The 17,326-nt window shown below is 47.1% G+C and overlaps 1 protein-coding gene across 1 annotated transcript in view; it reads left to right on the forward strand.

The window, feature by feature from the left end:
• PTDSS1 (phosphatidylserine synthase 1) overlaps nt 1–17,326 on the forward strand; it is a 34,403-nt gene that overhangs the window by 2,209 nt on the left and 14,868 nt on the right. Inside the window, exons 2-4 of the mRNA XM_087825291.1 lie at nt 6,509–6,600; nt 14,812–14,856; nt 15,667–15,791. Of these exons, the coding sequence (XP_087681417.1) occupies nt 6,509–6,600; nt 14,812–14,856; nt 15,667–15,791 (262 nt within the window). The remainder of the gene's footprint in view (nt 1–6,508; nt 6,601–14,811; nt 14,857–15,666; nt 15,792–17,326) is intronic.

Here is a 17,326-nt window from a genome sequence, read left to right on the forward strand (position 1 = left end):
CCTCAAATATTTCATCATGATTTTACAACCTAATAGCTTTGCGGCCACTTAATTTACTAAGCTTTAGTTTCCTTATCTGTATGTAAAATAAAAATAACCTAGTAATACCTTACAGGGTTGTCTGTCATTAGGGTTCAATTCTTTTTTTTTTTTTTAAGATAGTGTGAGTTTAGCTCAGTGTAAATAGTAAGTGCCTAGTAAAAAATAGCTGCTGTTGTCATTAAGTCATTTTACTGTCTGCTAATACCTTCTAAATTGTCTTTGTCATTGATTGAGGATGTTTTTTGCTCTACAGTTGAGAAAAAGCAAAAAGGCTTTGGAAAGATGGACATTGCTTTGCTTAGATGATGTACATGCCACTTTCACACTAACTTCAGTTTAACTTCATCTCGTATGTGGGCTGGCAATGATGGAATAAGTGCAAGGAAAGTAATTCTATTTTATTTTAAATAATGAGAAACAAGAAGAGCAGTTTGCTTCAACCTTTTATCTTTAATATTATTCTAGACCCCTTCAGAGTAGACCTCACTTCCTCTCTTGTAACATAGGAAGTCACATTCTCCTGGAATTTCCCTTTTACAGCATATTTTGCCAAAACAGCTGATAAACTGCAGCAGCGAAAGTATAAGAAATAAATATGAATTTTAACAGCTATTCAAAAGTAATAGAAAAGGCATAATCTGAATCTCAAACTGTGGTCTTTTCCAAAAATGATAATTTTATTTCTTGCACTAATTTCATAGACAGAAATCAAACACTGAAGAACTAATTAATAATAAATTTCACCTTATGTAAACCATAAGCACCATTCATACAATTAGTAATTACTATATCATTCACATATTGCAATGATTTGTAACCCTTTAGAGTGGTGCACTGTAGCGATAATTCTGTTTTCCCCCATAAAAACGGAAAGCGCTCATTTGGAGGTATCTTTGAGCTCGCTGAGTAGACACCATGAGCAAAGCTCACTGTCCCGAGTTAAAAAAATTTATGGACAAGAGGTTTCCCTGGAAATTAAACGGTGTCAGACATGTCCAGGGAATACTGCGGAGACTCGATCCCTTTATGAATCGGGTGGTGGGTCAATGTGTGGAGATGGTAACTAGCGAACAGCAGAACCGTACTGGGGGTGGGTCAGAGGAAGCAGCGCCTGCCTGCTAGAAACCTTGGCGCAGGGATAAAGGGCTGGGCTCACCCGAGAAATCAGCTGCTCCCGGTCCCCTCCCCAGCACCTGTTCACCCCAGCATAAAAATCGAGTCGTGTCCATTGCTATGTTGCACTTTTGTTAAATAAACCTTTATATTGGTCAAAAATAAGATTGAAAGTAGTGATTTCTTAAACAGAAAGTATTTATTCTGTGCTCTTCTGTAATGATTATCTCTGGGACCTGATACTTATTTTATAACAGGATTTTAGTTTACTTGTACTAGTTCAGTACAAGTCTTTCTGTAAAACCGTAAAAATATGTCATAAAGTTCATTTTCCAAAGACTAGTGGTCTAAGAATAGGACATGGAATACTTTGGGGTGTCATGTTACTGGCGTGTGAACAGCAGTACCTGGGTCATGCCACATGCTCGTGAGGCACAGCAGGAATTCAGGATCGGGACAGATTAGATACTGTGCACAGAAGTCTGAGGCAGGTTTGGATTTGTCGAGTAGTCCTTTTGTTAAGTAGCAACTAGGCCAACTCACGGTTAAATCACAGCATTTAAATGTCCTATTCCTGTCGCTGTCATTACAAATAACGCCAGATGCTATCGAATTCTCCCCAAGGTTTGAAAAAGCTCATTTCGCTACCTTTCAGAATAAGTATTTCTATAAATTAAGTGCTTTGGCACATGTCTTAAAAGTTCAGCCAAAGTGGGACAAGGAGAACTTTAGTCTCAAGCTCCAAGGATAATAATTACTCTGCTTACAGAGGTTGGTAGACTTGGAAATGTCAAATGGCCTTCCTTTCAAAAACTCAAGCTTTAGGTTTGAAAACATCAAAATCTACTAAATCACATTCACAGTAGCCCACCTCTCCTTAAGAGGCACCTGGCAATAAAACAGTGGAGCCAGCCTCTCCAGCCAGCTGAGCCGCACAGGCCAGGGCTGGACCCCTAAGGCCTTTCATTGTAGAGCAGGTCTGCTTCCAGCATTGTGCGGGCCCCACCTGTACACAGCACACACAACAGGCCCAGACAGCTCACCGGCCCCACACCCAGTGCCAGGCTGGCAGCTGTCCAACTGGCAAGTGCCTCCCCACACCTCCTGCCTGCCCATGAGCCCATGGCATCCTTCACAGCCCACCTGGATGGTCCCCCTCCCTGACTCCGTTTTTGATTGTTCCAGGAAGTGTAGAGGAAGAAATATTTACATACTTCCAAACACCTTTTATTATTGTATCGCTCGTATTGTCGTATTTGTTTCTGAATCAGTTTCTAGAGACCAAATCTCTTAATCTTCCCAAGATACACACCCAATAAATGCTGAGCGAATCAAATACAAGAAATACATTTACCCAATAAGGACTTTAAAAAATGTTATTATTCTTATTTAGTTGATATTTTAACTATAACTTGATAAGGGCCATAACTTTGTATAAAAGGAAGTGATTGTCATCTTCAAAGGTAATATCAAAGCTAGTTAACATCTGTCTTCCTTGTAACTGGGACTAAGTTTTCCCGGTTACAAGGAAGACAGATGTTAACTAGCTTTGGGAGAGAGGATCCTTAAACAGTGACCAGCCTCATAAACATGACCCTACCCATGTGTCTCAGTTTCAAGGACTCAAAGGGAAAGGAAGGAAAAGATGGGGTGCAGGGGGGACAGTCAGCATAGCAGCCTTGGGAGTCAGGATAAAGGCTGGACTTTCTTCTCTGCCCCACCCAGGGACACAGCCTAGTCTAAAGATTGTATGTATGTGAGTAGAGTTTGCTGTGGTTTCCTGAAGTCTCACCTGCTGCCTATAGTCAGAAATCAAACTGACACAGAATCTGAGTCCAAAACTTTTTCTGAGTGCAAACTTTTTTTTTTTTTTTAAACTCAGGGCTTTTCTTACAGATTTCCTGCTTTTAGGACAGTCTTCCTTCCCTGGGCAGCTCCCTGTACTGGGTGAAACAGTGATTGGACAGGAGTTGAAGTGTTTGAATACTTGCTTGGTCACTGGCCACTGGGACAGGAAAGTCACTATCCGTGGACCTTGTGGACTCAGGCTATGACTCATCCTCACAGTACCTGAGTTCCTGAGCCCACTCAGCCATAGCGTCTTGCTTTTCCTGGTGCCCCACTATATTGAGAATGCCTGCTGTGCCAAGCATTGTGCAGGACAACAGAGGTACCTGGCAGGTGTAAGATAGGGCCCTTGCCCTCTGGAGCTTAAGTTACAGTTTTATTGTAACCTGTCCATTTGCATTTTCACCATATGTGGTCAGGGCTACCCAGCATGCTTCTGTAGCACCTCCTAAATTTAGCAGAGAGAGGAAAGGAGGTTGCTTCCTGGGCGTGTCTGTATCTTATCGGTCAATGTAGCAGTCTTGACCTAGAGCCAGCATCCCGGAAGCCTGGCTCCTACTTCCACCCCGTCTCTGTGTCTCAGTGTGTAACTGAGCAAGATAAAGCAAGAGCTCTCTTTTCCTCAGTCTTCAAGTAAAGATAATCTCCCTCCCACCCCCGGACTGCAGAGCAGTTTAATCAGTTGCCAGTTGGGAAAGTTCTTTGCAAAGTTCAGAGCAGCAGAGACTGGCTGAGACCAAGATGGTCATTCTCAGGAGCAGACCCAGGAACTGGGAGGCCAGGGAGCTGTCCCAGCTCACACCTGAAATCCGGAGTCCTTTTGTGTTGCTTTGCTGTAAAGCAGAATGTCTCAGTTGAGTAAGAATCCCGAGGCCAGGAGAAATTGAGATGGGGATCAGGCAGCTCAGAAAGCTCTGAGCTCCCATGAAGTGGGAACCTGATAGACCCCTCGAAAAGCCTGTACGAGATGGGAACAGCCCCAAAAATGGCCAGTCATGGGGGTCAGGTTCATTAGAGACAGTTCCAGCAAATAAAAAACAGAAAAACAAGAAACTTTTTCTCTTGGGTTAAAGCAGGCTAAGCTAATAATTTAGTGTTATGTCCCCTTGTCCCTTTTGATTGTGTTTCTCTCAAGAGTAAGGACCCTGTCTGTTCACTTTTGTCTTCTCAGCCCTCAGAGTAGTAGCTACCCCGATGATAGGCATTTGCTGCAGGATGGAAGGGCAGATGGAAAGGAAGGGCTTCCAGGCATTTCCTCTGTGCCAGACTCTGACCCAAGTACCATGCACGTGTTATTTTATCCTTACGATAGCCCTGTGAAGTAGAACTATTATTACCCTTGATGTACTGGGAAGGAAACCAAGGCACAGAGAGGTTGGGTCACCTGCCCAAGGTCACACAGGCTTATGAGTGTTGAAGACAGGGGAGAAAACTTGACCTTTGGAGCCAGGCCCCATCAGTAAAAAGCAGGTTGTGGTGATTTCTCCCTTTTAGGGAAATATGAAGGTTAAGAGCTAGCATACGAAGCTGGCATTCTGGGTGAGGCAACTTTTCATGATTAACTGTAGAAAATTCCGGTTAATGCCCCATTTTGCAAATGGGTTGTGACAGTTGGAGATAATGTTTATGAACTGCCATTCAGTGCCTGGCACACAGTAGATACCTGATCAAGACGAGCTTTTATTATTCATCAATACCAGTATCAGTAGCGGGATGTTGGTCTGAGAGAGGAGGCTGGGTCCCCCCACTCCTTTCAGTAAAAGCTGGTGGCCCTGAAAATTGGATTTTGCTTCCCTGCCCAAGCCAAAGGGCCTCACAAGTGCCCTCGCAGTCTCCTGGCTGGCATTCTTATCAGGCTGGCATTCTTAGGGCTGTGCCTGTAACTTCTGGGCAGATGCTGAGTCGTTTGAGTGCCCATTAACATCGGATTGCATTCTCTGCGGGCAGAAGTCTGTCTGATTCTGTAGTTTGGTTTTGTAATCAGATCTGTATGAATCGAAATTAACAGTCAAGCCTTGTTTGCCCAGCCTCCGTGTTAGTGCTGTTTGGCCATGGGAAGACCTAAGAGATATTCATGGACCTGTGTGACCCCTTATTTTAGTACCTTATGTCATAAGTGTGGGAATGACTCCGAGGAGTGCAGAAACTTAGTCTAAACAGAAGCTGGCATCTAAGTTAACTTCCGTCTGTGAAACAGCATCCCGGGACCTGGTCTTTAATTGGGTGACTGACCATTGTTTCATTCCGTGCCTCTGCGTGCACTCTGACGTTCTCAATTTTTTTTTATGTTCACTTGGTTTTCTTCTAAGATATTTTTTACTTTTTTCACCTTTTAGTAATGTTTAATTTTAATTTAATATTTCTTTTGAAAGATTTTTACCGCAGTCCCTCCCCATATAAACACAACTTCTTGTAGCTATTTTTAAATGTATTGCTGTCTCCTTGTCTCTAAAATATTTCCTTCCACCCTTTTCTCTCTGATTTTCTGTCTACTCATCCTGCGTACTTTTAAGCTGGAACGCCGAGCTTCCCTTTCCCAGGCTTCTCAGTAGTTATCAATAATTCAGAAAATCTTAATATTTCTCTTTTCCTTTCCCTTTGTTTGCTTCTCTTGAGCCCCAAGTATGTTACTAGACTTTTTTTTTTTAACGTAAAGTGTCAAGAACTAATTCTCCATCATCAATGTTAAGAACATGTTCATTTGGGAATTTTTATTTTGTTTTACACAATAAATTTTCTCCCTAATCAATAATTAGGCTTACTATGTGCCAGGCTCTGAGGATACAACAAGTGAATAATTCCCTGCCTTCGGGAGCTGACCTTCTACAGGGAAGACAGACAACGTAGAAACCAACAGGGGGGTCGTGTCAGCTCCTGGAGTTGCAGAGGATGGGGGCTGACCAGGCGTGACCCCGAGGAAGCGCATCGCTTTCCTTGATGTCCCTTGTCTTCTGGTCTGATTTTAAATCTTGTGTTTTGTTTTCTCTTTTAACATTTTTTTTTACTGGTGCCTTCTTTTTATTCCACACCCTCCCCCCCTTTTTCATTCAGCCCTAGAGAGCCCGTGGCCCACTTAAACGGACTGATCGTGTCATTTCGTCGCCTCCTGCCCTTTCTCACCATCTCACGCTTCCTTTCTGATTCCTGAAGATTCCTTGCCACCGTCCATATCACGAAGGTCCTCTTCAGCTATTCTTGAAACCAAGAGGCATTTCTCCACCTTGCCTTTTGACACCCTAGGCTTTTTGGGGTTTTTTTAGAGGGATTCTCCAGTGTTTGCCTGAGCAGAAAGCGGGTTGGTGTGTGAGGTTGCCAGTCGCCTCTTTCACAAGAGCTGGACGTCGTTAGGGGGTCGTGTCGTGTTCGGGAATGACACCGAGTAGGGAGCAGCGTACGGATGACCTTGCTCCGCAAAGTCAAGTCCACAGCGCCCAGTGGTCACATCATGACCCCGACTCCGCCTGGGCCTGGACCTGAGAATGACCCTCTGTTCTCCTGCTTTCAGGGATGACTCTGTCCCGGAGGACAACATCTGGAGGGGCATCCTCTCTGTCGTCTTCTTCTTCCTCATCATCAGTGTGCTGGCCTTCCCCAACGGTAAGTGGCGGCGCTCCCGCGTCTCGCGTGCGTGGTGCCCCTTCGGGGTTTCTGAGCTGCAGGCCGTCTGGAAGGTGAAGCTGAAACACTAGTGGGATAAAACAATAATGGGAGCGGTGGCTCCGGCCCTGGAGGCAGGCTGCCCGCCCTGCCCCCGGCCCCGGCCTCGGTCGGGACGCTGCGGTTACTCCTGCTGGAAGGGCTCACCCGCTAATACGGGGCAGGTCCCTGCGTGGGGACTGACAGATTGCAAGCTCAGTGAATGGCAGCTGCTGCTCTTACTGCTATTTTTGTCATCGGCCGAGTCATAAACGTGCAGTTATTCGGCTACTCCGTTTCACCGGGGTGGGGTCAGTGCTGTAATGAGTATTGATTAATAACTTGCTGTCATAGTGGTCTTTTATCACACTTTGCTGATTATATGTTTGGGATATGACTTTTCTTCGGCAGGTAAGAAGGACAATATTACTGTGAATTTTACCCCCCCCTCATGATTATAGGATGAGGCAAAAACTTTGTTAAAAAACTAGTTTGGTATTCTGCCATCCCTAAGACTCACCCCCTCCCTTGAATTGTCCCTTACAAAGTGCTTTACTTCTTCTTTCTCCCCTCCAGTACCTTCTTCCTAGAATATTACTGTTCTCCGTGACCATTTCTAAATGCTCACTTTATTTCCTGCTCTTTGACAGTTACGGTGTTTTGAAATTGTTCCAGTCTCTCTTATGAGTTATGCTCCATAAGACCCATTCAGGTTTTAAATATCTAAGGTGTGTTTCTTCTCTATTCTGTTTATTCAGTGGAACGTAAGAGGCTTATTGTGAATGTGATCAGTTGCTACCTGGAAATGTACGGTGGTAATGAAACGAGACAATGAATGGGCCTGGGCTGCCTGTCACTACTTGAGCCCATTAAGCCAAGACAGGGTTGAATCATATATGAGCCATATATGAACATTTATTCCAATAATGCAGACACTGTGGGAGAGCAGCAGGTCATCCACAAAAAAATCTGCTCTATGCCCCCCCCCCCCCAAATCCAGCTGCTTATATTGGGTAGAAGGACAGGTTACAGGCAGTGTGGGCTGGGGGGTAGTCTGCAAAGGGTGAGGCGCCTCCGGGTCTCCTTTGATTCGGCAATGAGGTTATTAGTCTTTCCTCCATAATACATAGTTCTCCAATCAGGAGAATGGACCGCATTCTGAGGTTAGCTCCCATGTCCTGGGGCAGACAACTCCCAACCAGCTCAGAATGTGCTTTCTTTAATCAGAACAGAACAATCATGGTTAACAGAGCATGGTTAGTATTTCTCCCCCTAACAGAAATAGGATTCTAGCACCAGTTCCAGTGTGTATGTATTGGGTGGCAGTGTTCCTCTACCACCAAGCTGGGTGCCCTACAATTCGACTCAATTCTGAAAGCTTAAGGACTCAGACCCCACATCAGAGGCCAATTGCAAGTCAAGACTGTTACCTGTACTGAACGGCTATAAATCAGAGGTCCCTATAGCCTCCTCCTTGGGTTCCGTCAGTTTGCTAGAGAGGCTCACAGGTCTCAGAAACCAGTTCACTCACTAAATGAACCCATCAGGTTACTACAGAGGCTGTGCATGAGCAGCCAGAGGAAGACACACAAGTACGTGGTCGGAGTCTGTGGGAAGGGCAAGGGGTTTCCCTGCCCCCCCCTGGGAGCACCGCCGTCCTCGCAGCTACATGGGTTCACCAACCCAGGAGCTCTCCAAACCCCATCCTTGTGAGGTTTCCTGGAGACTCTGTCACATAGGCAGGGTTGATTAAATCACTGGCCATTGGTGACCAAAGTCAGTCTCCAGTCCTCTGCCCTGGACCAGGTGGAAGAGTGGGACTGAAAGTTCCATCCCTCTCATCACACGGTTGGCTCCACTGGCAACCAGCCCCCACCCTTAGGTTTCCAAAAGTCACCTCATTCAAATAACAATAACAAGAGACACTTTATTGCTCTCATCACTTAGGAAATTCCAAGGGTTTTAGGAGCTGTGTGTCAAACACGGGGACAAAGATCCTGTTCCAAATATATATTGTAAATCACAGTATCCTGGCGAAGCCTTCAGGCTTTTTAAGATGGTGGCAGTGGGATTTTCTTCTGCATCTTTGCTTATCTTATGCACCACTCTTAGGTTATTTTGCTGGTAGCATAGTAATCCCACCAGCGCAGCCAGGACTGAGTCCTGCGGGGAACACGTGGACAGCCGAGCATTGCTGAGCCTCCCTGCTCTCGTCCCGCCCCGCCCCACCTGTGCGCTGGCTCACACACCGCCGCCTGTGGGCAGAGCGCGCCCCAGGCAAGGCCTCAGATGGCCGTGGAAGGGGACGGGCCGTGCACTGTTCCTCACGAGGAGGGTGAGGTGCTAGGGAGGGGAGTGCTGAGGGTTTCTCCGGAAGCCCTGTGTTAATAGCAGACACACTGTCCATCTTGTTTTCTAAAGGTCCATTTATTTACACAGTAAAACTGTACGTTTTTCACACTAAAGCATGCTGTTGAATATGTTGAAGTTTGGGGGGGGCGTTGGGAGGTGCCATAGAGGTGAAACGGCAATTAGCCGGGCCCCTGGGAAGGATGCTCCCGAGCTGTGTGGCTGTCCCCTGCCTGAGTCACCATTCAGACTCCAGGCCTGTCCAGGAGCCACAGAGCTGGAGGGCTGCTTCTCCGAGGGGAGTGTTTACGCCCCTCTTGCTCCAGTGTTGTCACCTTATTTTGATTCTCCCCACCCTTGGCACATATTCTCAAATTAAGTAATGAAATGAATCGGAGAAACAGAGCCCAGCATTTGTCTTCTCCGTGAAAGACACTTTGGGCAGTGCCCGCAGTGGATGGCATTCACAGAACGGTTCTGTTTTGGCAACTTCGGGTGCATGTGTCCTTGACCTAGTGAAGGCTGCTCTGTGTGCGTGAGTATAGGCCCAAATATGCCCGTGTGAGTTCATATATGCTATTGTGTGGTGCTATCGGTCAACTCCTACAGGAAGGGGGCCCTGTGATTTTTTTTTTGTATGGAGTCTAAATAACAAAGAAAGCCCTTGACTTTCTCCATAGGGTTTTATAACAGGATGCTTTTGGCCACAACAGGTAATAGGAAGCCATTTCAAAATGGCTTAAGGAATAAGAAAAATGTTGCCCAGCCAGCGTGGCTCAGTGGTTGAGTGTCGGCCCATGAACCTGGAGGTCAGGGTTCGATTCCCAGTCAGGGCTCATGCCCAGGTTTAGGCTCGATCCCCAGCAAGGGGCGTGCAGGAGGCAGCTCATCAGCGACTCATCATTGATGTTTCTCTCTCTTTCCCTCTCCCTTCCTCTCTCTGAAATCAATAAAGACATATTTTTTAAAATTTCCTTTGACAATTTTAACAGGCCTAGGTGGCCAGGTTCCATTTTGAGCTCAGCCCTGTAAACAGACACGGAGGGAGAGACCCTGAGGAGAGACGAGGGGAGGAAGGGTCTGGAAAGCACGTCACACTCCTCTCCTGCCGTCTTCTCTCCATCTCTTTCGGTTCCCTTACTTCCCTTACGTTTTGTTTGTTTGTTTGTTTTAAATACTACCTGCATCATCTCATTACAGCAACTGGCACTCGAATGTAAGGGTAATTTTATAATTGGAGTGTAATTATAACCATTTCACTGTATCGCTGCCGTGAAATTCAGAAAGCTATTCCAGTCTCCAGTTGGCTTTGAGATTTCTTGCAACAGATACCCAACCGTCTTGTGTGCTTTTCTGGCTCCCGAAGGCTTCCTTGAACTGGCCCTCCCTCTTCCACCCCCCACGCAAGGCCCCCAAGTCTGCGCTGTACCCCAGTGCCTGGCCCACAGTGGCCTGTCAGTGAATCTGTGTTGAATCAAGTCATGAATCTGTCAGCAAAATAATTCACAGTATTAGCTCTCTCTTTCCCTTGGCTTAGCTGCAGGAGAGACACCATTCAGCACTTCTCTAAGGTGTTTTGAGTAGAGGGAAGTAGTAGTATTTCTTGATTTTCCTGATTTTATCATCTGTTTGTCCTTCAGGCTCATTTGAGGTCTCTGAGCTCAGCATGGTCTGATTATATCTCTGAGGTCTGAAGGTGACCCAGAGGTTCACTGTCTTCTAATTAAAAAAAACGTTCTCGCCACTTCATCTCTGTCTCCGGCCCCACTACTTGTTCTTGTTAAAAAACTTTGTTTCTTAGGTTTAAAATTTGCATAGAAATAATTTTATTTACTTTTCTTGTGTTTTTTTTTTTTAAAGAGACATTTAAACTTTTTTTTTTAAAATATGTTTTTATTGATTTTAGAGAGAGGGGAAGGGAGAATGCTAGACAGAAACATGGATGCAAGAGAAACACCCGTCTGCCTCCTTCACACCCCCTGCTGGAACCGAGCCCCAGACCCAGGCATGTGCCTGAGGGGGGATCGAACCTGGTGACCTCTTGGATCCTGGGTCAACACTCAATTAAAAGATATTTAAACTTTAATAATACTCTAATACCTTACAGTTTTGTTAATTATACCTCAATAAAGCTGAAAAAAAAAATAATAAGGGAAGAAGCAGACTAAGGGGGCCTGGGGATACAAATGGAACTTCTAGTTTTTGTTTAAAGAATTATACCTCCCAAAGGTTCAGTCCCTTAAACTTAGTTGCAGGTATAACTGTTGCTGGCAAGTCAAGCAGTGACCTTATTTCTAATTTCTGAGGTAGTTTTTAAATACTCCTAGTCTCATGATGAAAACATTTTGTTTCTTTGTCTTTTGAAATTAAACTTGCTCTTAGTATCTGATTAAAATTCTGTACTCTAACCCTGGCCAGTTTGGCTCAGTGGTTAGAGCGTCGGCCTGTGGACCCAAGAGTCAGAGGTTCGATTCCTGGACAAGAGCACGCACCTCGGTTGCAGGCTCGATCTCCAGCCCCAGTTGGAGCGTGTGCGGGAGGCGGCCAGTCGATGTGTCTCTCTCACGCCTGGAGATCCAGGCCCTTCCAGGCAGCGTGGAGCAGGTTGGGGGTAAAGCAGGAAGGAGCATCCCTGAGAGAGGCCACTTCAGAGGAAGCGAAGGAATCCTCCCTTTGCTAGAACCTTGTAAATAGTTTGTTGGGAGGTGAGATCTGTGGAGAAGGCCTTGAGGTAAAGCAGATGTTCAGAGGAGGCTGTGGGTGATACTGATAATACGAGGCGGACTGTGCTGTGGAAGGTGTGGCTTAAAAAAGGCGACTCGAGTGGAGTAGCCAAGTGTGGGTGATCTAGAAAAATACCAGCCTCATTCTCAGATTTTAAAAAAGTAAGATAATATTTTAGTAACATTCCTGTCTGATGGTGAAGGTGGTTCTCTTAGTAAGTAATGTTACGAGAAGTGGGCAGATTTGAATTTGCTTCTGAAAGGGTCACCTTGCATTCTCCAGGGCTTCATCTCACCCGTTGTAGGTACGACAGGTGGTTCCCACCCACCCGGTTCGGGGCAGAGCGGCTTGGTACTCGACCTCTTCTGAAACCCAGGCGTCAGGGTTCCTAAGCCTGTTGCAGGTCCAGTGCGTTTCAGTGTGCAAAGCCGAAAGGTCATTCTTAAAACGTCTTTATTGAGAAACATTGTGATGTGATGTTGTGATATATAAGTGGGAAATCTAGAAAAAAGAGGAAACCGTTCAGTTAGGGTTAAGCCAAGGCTTAAGAAAACCAAACAGCACTGCAATAAAATGAACGTTCTCTTTCCAGGTCCTGGAACAGCGTGTGCCCGTCCCAGGGAAGCACAGAGTAACAGAGGGAAGTACCCTGGGCTGGAGCAGGTGTATGTAGGTTAAGGAGAGCTGCAAGGCCCCTCAACTCCAGGTTCTCAAGCACCCTGTCTGTCCTCTCGTTTACTCTGAACACACTGCTTAGGCTCAGCTCAGGGGCTGCGTCTGCTTTCCGAAGGCTTAAAGTAATCACCGGTGGGCGAGGACCTGGGAGGCCTTCCTGCTGGTCGGTGTGCGGGAACTCCCGTCAGCTGCCGGGCATTTCCCGTCCTTGCGGTCTTTCCCGGCCTTGCTCATCAATTCCACGTTGCAGGACCTCAGCTCCACCCACTAGCTCCCTCTCCCACCCTGCTCTCCCGGCCCTGAGACAGTCCTGGCTCAGCCCCTCAGCCCCTCCTCAGCCTCCCCTCCTGAGCTGGCCCAGGCCTGACAGAGTTGCTGGAGAAATGCATACGTGCTCTCAGACCAGAGGGGAGTCCTGAGAGCTGTGTGAGCCTGGGCAAGTTCCTTGGGGCTCAGGGTCCTTATCTGTGCAATGGGATGATGGTACCAACCCTCATCACCCAGCTGTCAGAAGAACTAAGAGAAAAAGGGGGGGGTCAGCCTTCAGCCTGACACACAGTGCACAGGAAAGTACTGCTATTACAAATTAATATTACCATTGCTCTTGAGCATAGGATTATAAGTGTTGATTGGGCATGGAATTCTGTTGCAAGCCAAATAAAGTTTAGAGTTGGACCTTGTAGGAGGAAAGTGTAGAGAAAGTTGGGGTCCCCTGTTAGGTCTGAAGAAAGTTAAGCACGTTATCTAAAGGGCATTCTGGTTTCTCTGCTTCACTGTGCTTTTCTGAGAAAGGAGCAGGTGATTAAAAATAATACAGATATTCCTCGGTGTCCCGGCCCTCACTGTCAGAGCTCAGAAGTTGAACAGATTTGGACAGACTTTAAATAAATTTCTCACTCTCTAGCTCTTACCACCTGCCACCCAAAGTTCAGGCACCAGATTAATTTGGGTAAAGCAGAGTCTCTCACAAAGCAAACTAACTTTCTGAATTCTCACCATCTCTACTCAGGAACTGGATAGAATCGGATGGTGGGGGATCACTTGTAACTAATTTTCCTAATGCGAACTTGATTCATCAAAAGCAGCAGCCCCTGTATGTTTCCATGTAGCCTGAGGAAGGGACAGATTTTAGAATGAGCTCCAGAATAAAATTAGCGTAACATTTGCTGCAGACAGGATTCCCTGTCGCAAGCAACAGAAGCTGACTCTGCTGATTTAAAAGCCTGTTGACTGGATATTGGCTGGCTTGAGGAGGAATTGTAGGCCAGGAAACACGCTCCCAGGAAAGCTGCTAGAAACTGGCATGTCCCTCAGGACCGGTCTGGCAAGGAAACCCCAGGGAGCATGAGCTGTAGCCTGGCCCACTGCCGCTTCGCAGTGACCCCCAAGGGCCTCCGCTGCCACCGGCCCACCGCGGGTCCGGCCGGCCGGCACCAGAGGAGAGGAGGGCTGTGCATATTCACCATCGCCAGCCCCGGAGGCAAGTCTGGCGTGGGTGCGACTGAAAAACCAAGCCCTAGTTATAAAGAAAACTGGGCAGCAAGCTCTGGCATCTCCCTGGAGACGTGGGGTGCGTGACACCAGAAGCCCTCCAAGCGTAGGAAGGCTGTTCCAGGGTGTGGGCGGCTCCAGGTAGGTTAGGTGCCCTCAGAACAGTGCTCGGCCTTTGCGAGTCGTGACCTTCAGTTGGTCGTAGATCACTGTGGTGAATCAAGGTCCAGCTTGCTTGCTTCCACCTTTTTTTAAAGTGAAGTAAAATAGAAGCGAAAGTATTGGTGTGTCGCTCAGAGTAAGTTTCATCTTGTGGAACCTTTGATTTCGTTGTTTGCAGCCTGCACCCGTGTATGGAATTGTTACCACAGGTAACGATCTTAAAAGCCGGCATGTTCCAATGCGCAGAGTTTTCTCAGTCTCAGTCCCCATCTCGCTTATTTTCAAAGCGCAGTATTTCTCTCTCTTCTCTTTCTTTTTCAGAATAAGTCAGTGCACCCCCCCACACACACGCATGCACACATGCACGCACACACGCATGCACACACGCACACACAAGCACAGTATCCAGACCTCTTTCCCCTGGAGCTCCTGGGTGGCAGGGGGATTTCACTTGTTAAGGTACAATATGTATTCCATACACTAAAGGCTAGCCTGGTAGCCTGCTTACTGTTACAACATTGTTTCCCTGGGAAATGATGATCTGAGTTCTAAAAAAACAACAAAAAACAAAAACTTGTGCCTGTTATGAGTGTGGCTACAGTTGTTACAATGTGGATAAAACATTTCAACCTAGACTTTGACCTCAAAGTATCCGTCAAACAATTTTTAAGTAAAGAGCTTTCTATTATTTATCTCTGGAGATCAGCAGCACTGTCTTTAGTCTTGTCTCTGAAATCAGTTGGTTCTAACCTTGTAATGTTACCTCCACAGGTCCATTTACTCGGCCACATCCAGCCTTATGGAGAATGGTTTTTGGTGAGTTACACATTAGATTTTAAAATATATTCTACTTAAAAATTTTTTTCCTGTATATTATCATAGCAGTTTTACTTACCACTCTACAGAAAAACTTTATAGCTTTTTATTTCTTGGTTTTCCTAATAAAAAATTTTTATTAAAATCTTTGCCACAAAATGAAGTACTGGTGTTGATCAACATCCTCACACATGGGAACCATTTCACCCCACCGGCCCCCTTATGCTGGGAGGATAGCACACCTGGGGACCAGCGAGTGGTCCAGGTTAGGGTTCCTGCAGGGTTCTGTCTGCTCCTAACATGCATGCTTGCTCACACAGTCACACACATGCATACACTCTTGCTCACACACACAGTCACACACACATGCATGCTTGCTCACACACACAGTCACATACACACGCACCCTTGCTCACATGTACAGTCACACACGCACATGCATACTCACACACACACACACACACACAAACACACACAGCTCTACATAGTCTTCATGGACCTTGAAACCCATCCATGAACTGCAGTTTGAGAACCCCTGCTCCCCAGGTGCTTTCTTTTTGTCTTGAAGTAATTATTTTGAAAGGATTATAATAAAAAGGTACAGTGGGGGGCTTCATTTGAGTTGAAAATTTATGTAAAAATAGCTGGTGCATAAATGCAAACCCAAAAAGGTGCCTACAGACGTGCTCCCTGGGCCCTGGGATGGGGCGAGTCACGGAGTCGGGGTCCGCCTTGGCCGTAAGTGACTCACGTGGCGTGCGATGTGCTGGGCCCGGCCTGTCCTCAGGTGGCACTGCCTTTTCCCCTCAGGGCTCAGCGTGCTCTACTTCCTCTTCCTGGTCTTCCTGCTGTTCCTGAACTTCGAGCAGGTGAAGTCCCTGATGTACTGGCTGGACCCCAACCTCCGCTACGCCACCAGGGAGGCTGATGTCATGGTATGTGCCCGTCGGTGTTCTCAGAGACTAGGGGGCCCTGGCGTCGGAGGAGTTGGGGGCACATTCTAAACCGTTCCTGCCCCATGTCTGTGTGTGTAGAGATCTAGACCCCAGGGTCGTTCCTGCTCCGGGTCTGTGTGTGTGGAGACCTAGACCCCAGGGTCGTTCCTGCTCCGAGTCTGTGTGTGTGGAGACCTAGACCCCAGGGTCGTTCCTGCTCCGGGTCTGTGTGTGTAGAGACCTAGATCCCAGCGTTATTCCTGCTCCGGGTCTGTGTGTGTGGAGACCTAGATCCCAGCGTTATTCCTGCTCCGGGTCTGTGTGTGTGGAGACCTAGACCCCAGGGTCATTCCTGCTCCGTGTCTCCTGTTGTGCGGAGATCTAGACCCCAGGTCTCTGGGCAGGTTGGTGAGGTGCGTGGTTTCCAGGAGTGAGACAGGGAGATGAAATCCTCTCAGAGCAAAGGGGGTGGACAGCAGGGAGAGTGAACATGACCGTGGGACAGCGTGGGGTGCATTCTGCCTCCATCACTTGTTAGCGGCAGGCCGCTGGGTAACGTCCTCTGAGTGGGGAGTTTATTTTGAACTAAAGAGGTAATGCTATCCACGGGGCCTAGCGTGGTGCCTGGAGCACGCCTGCTCCTCAGTGATGGCAGCTGTGGCTGCTCCCTCGGTGCCAGGATCCTTCCCACCTGCCGGCCATGAAGGGCCAGCTCTAGTGATTTAGGCCATTGCATTCATTAGTTCCATTAAATCACACAAAATTCTTTCCTTGGCTAAAACTTCTCTGTACTTTGGCTGTAAGGACTGTAATGCAATTGCTTTCCACCCTGTCCCTTAAGTGCCTGACGTCTGGTACAGACTAAAGAAAAGGCTGATGATGCTCCCACAAGGAGAGCAGGCTCTGAGGCCAGAGACAGACCCCATCTAATGAACAAGAAACAGCAGGGAGGGGCTTCATCGAAGGTTCCTGAGACTGGGGAGCATCCAAACTCATGGATGCTACTGAGGAGTTTAGATGCTACTCTGAATGTAATAAAAGGCCATGGAAGGTTTATAAATAGAGCAGTTACATGACCTGTATTGGTGCTTTAGGGGGTCAATTAATAACACCCCCATTTCCAGTCAAGTTTGGAAACAGAAAAAAAAAAGAGTTCAGAGTACCAGCTGATTTCTTCCTGTGAAAGAGCGGAGCAGACGGCTTTAGACCTGGCCGCGTGGCCTTGATCATACAGCCAGGCTGCTTCTCCTGTCCCACCGGACAGCCACAGCTTCCAAAGAGGAGGGACCAGACGGGAACCCTCTGCACCATCTGCAGGCAAATAATTCCCAGAGACATCGGAGTTCACGTGTTCTTTCCTCTCCCAAGGTCACCAACCTTAGGAGCGAGAGAGAGCGTGGGGCAGGAGGCTGGGAGCGTGCAGCCGCCGTGGGGATCCTTCCACACGGGAAGGATGCCGCCCCACAAACACACCCACACCCAGAATGACTGGATTCATCATCTGTAGAATCATGTTGAGAATCGGTAACGGGAAG

The sequence above is a fragment of the Miniopterus natalensis genome, chromosome 16 (genome assembly GCF_054644295.1).
Source record: "Miniopterus natalensis isolate mMinNat1 chromosome 16, mMinNat1.hap1, whole genome shotgun sequence".
In the NCBI taxonomy this organism is placed as follows: Eukaryota; Metazoa; Chordata; class Mammalia; order Chiroptera; family Miniopteridae; genus Miniopterus; species Miniopterus natalensis.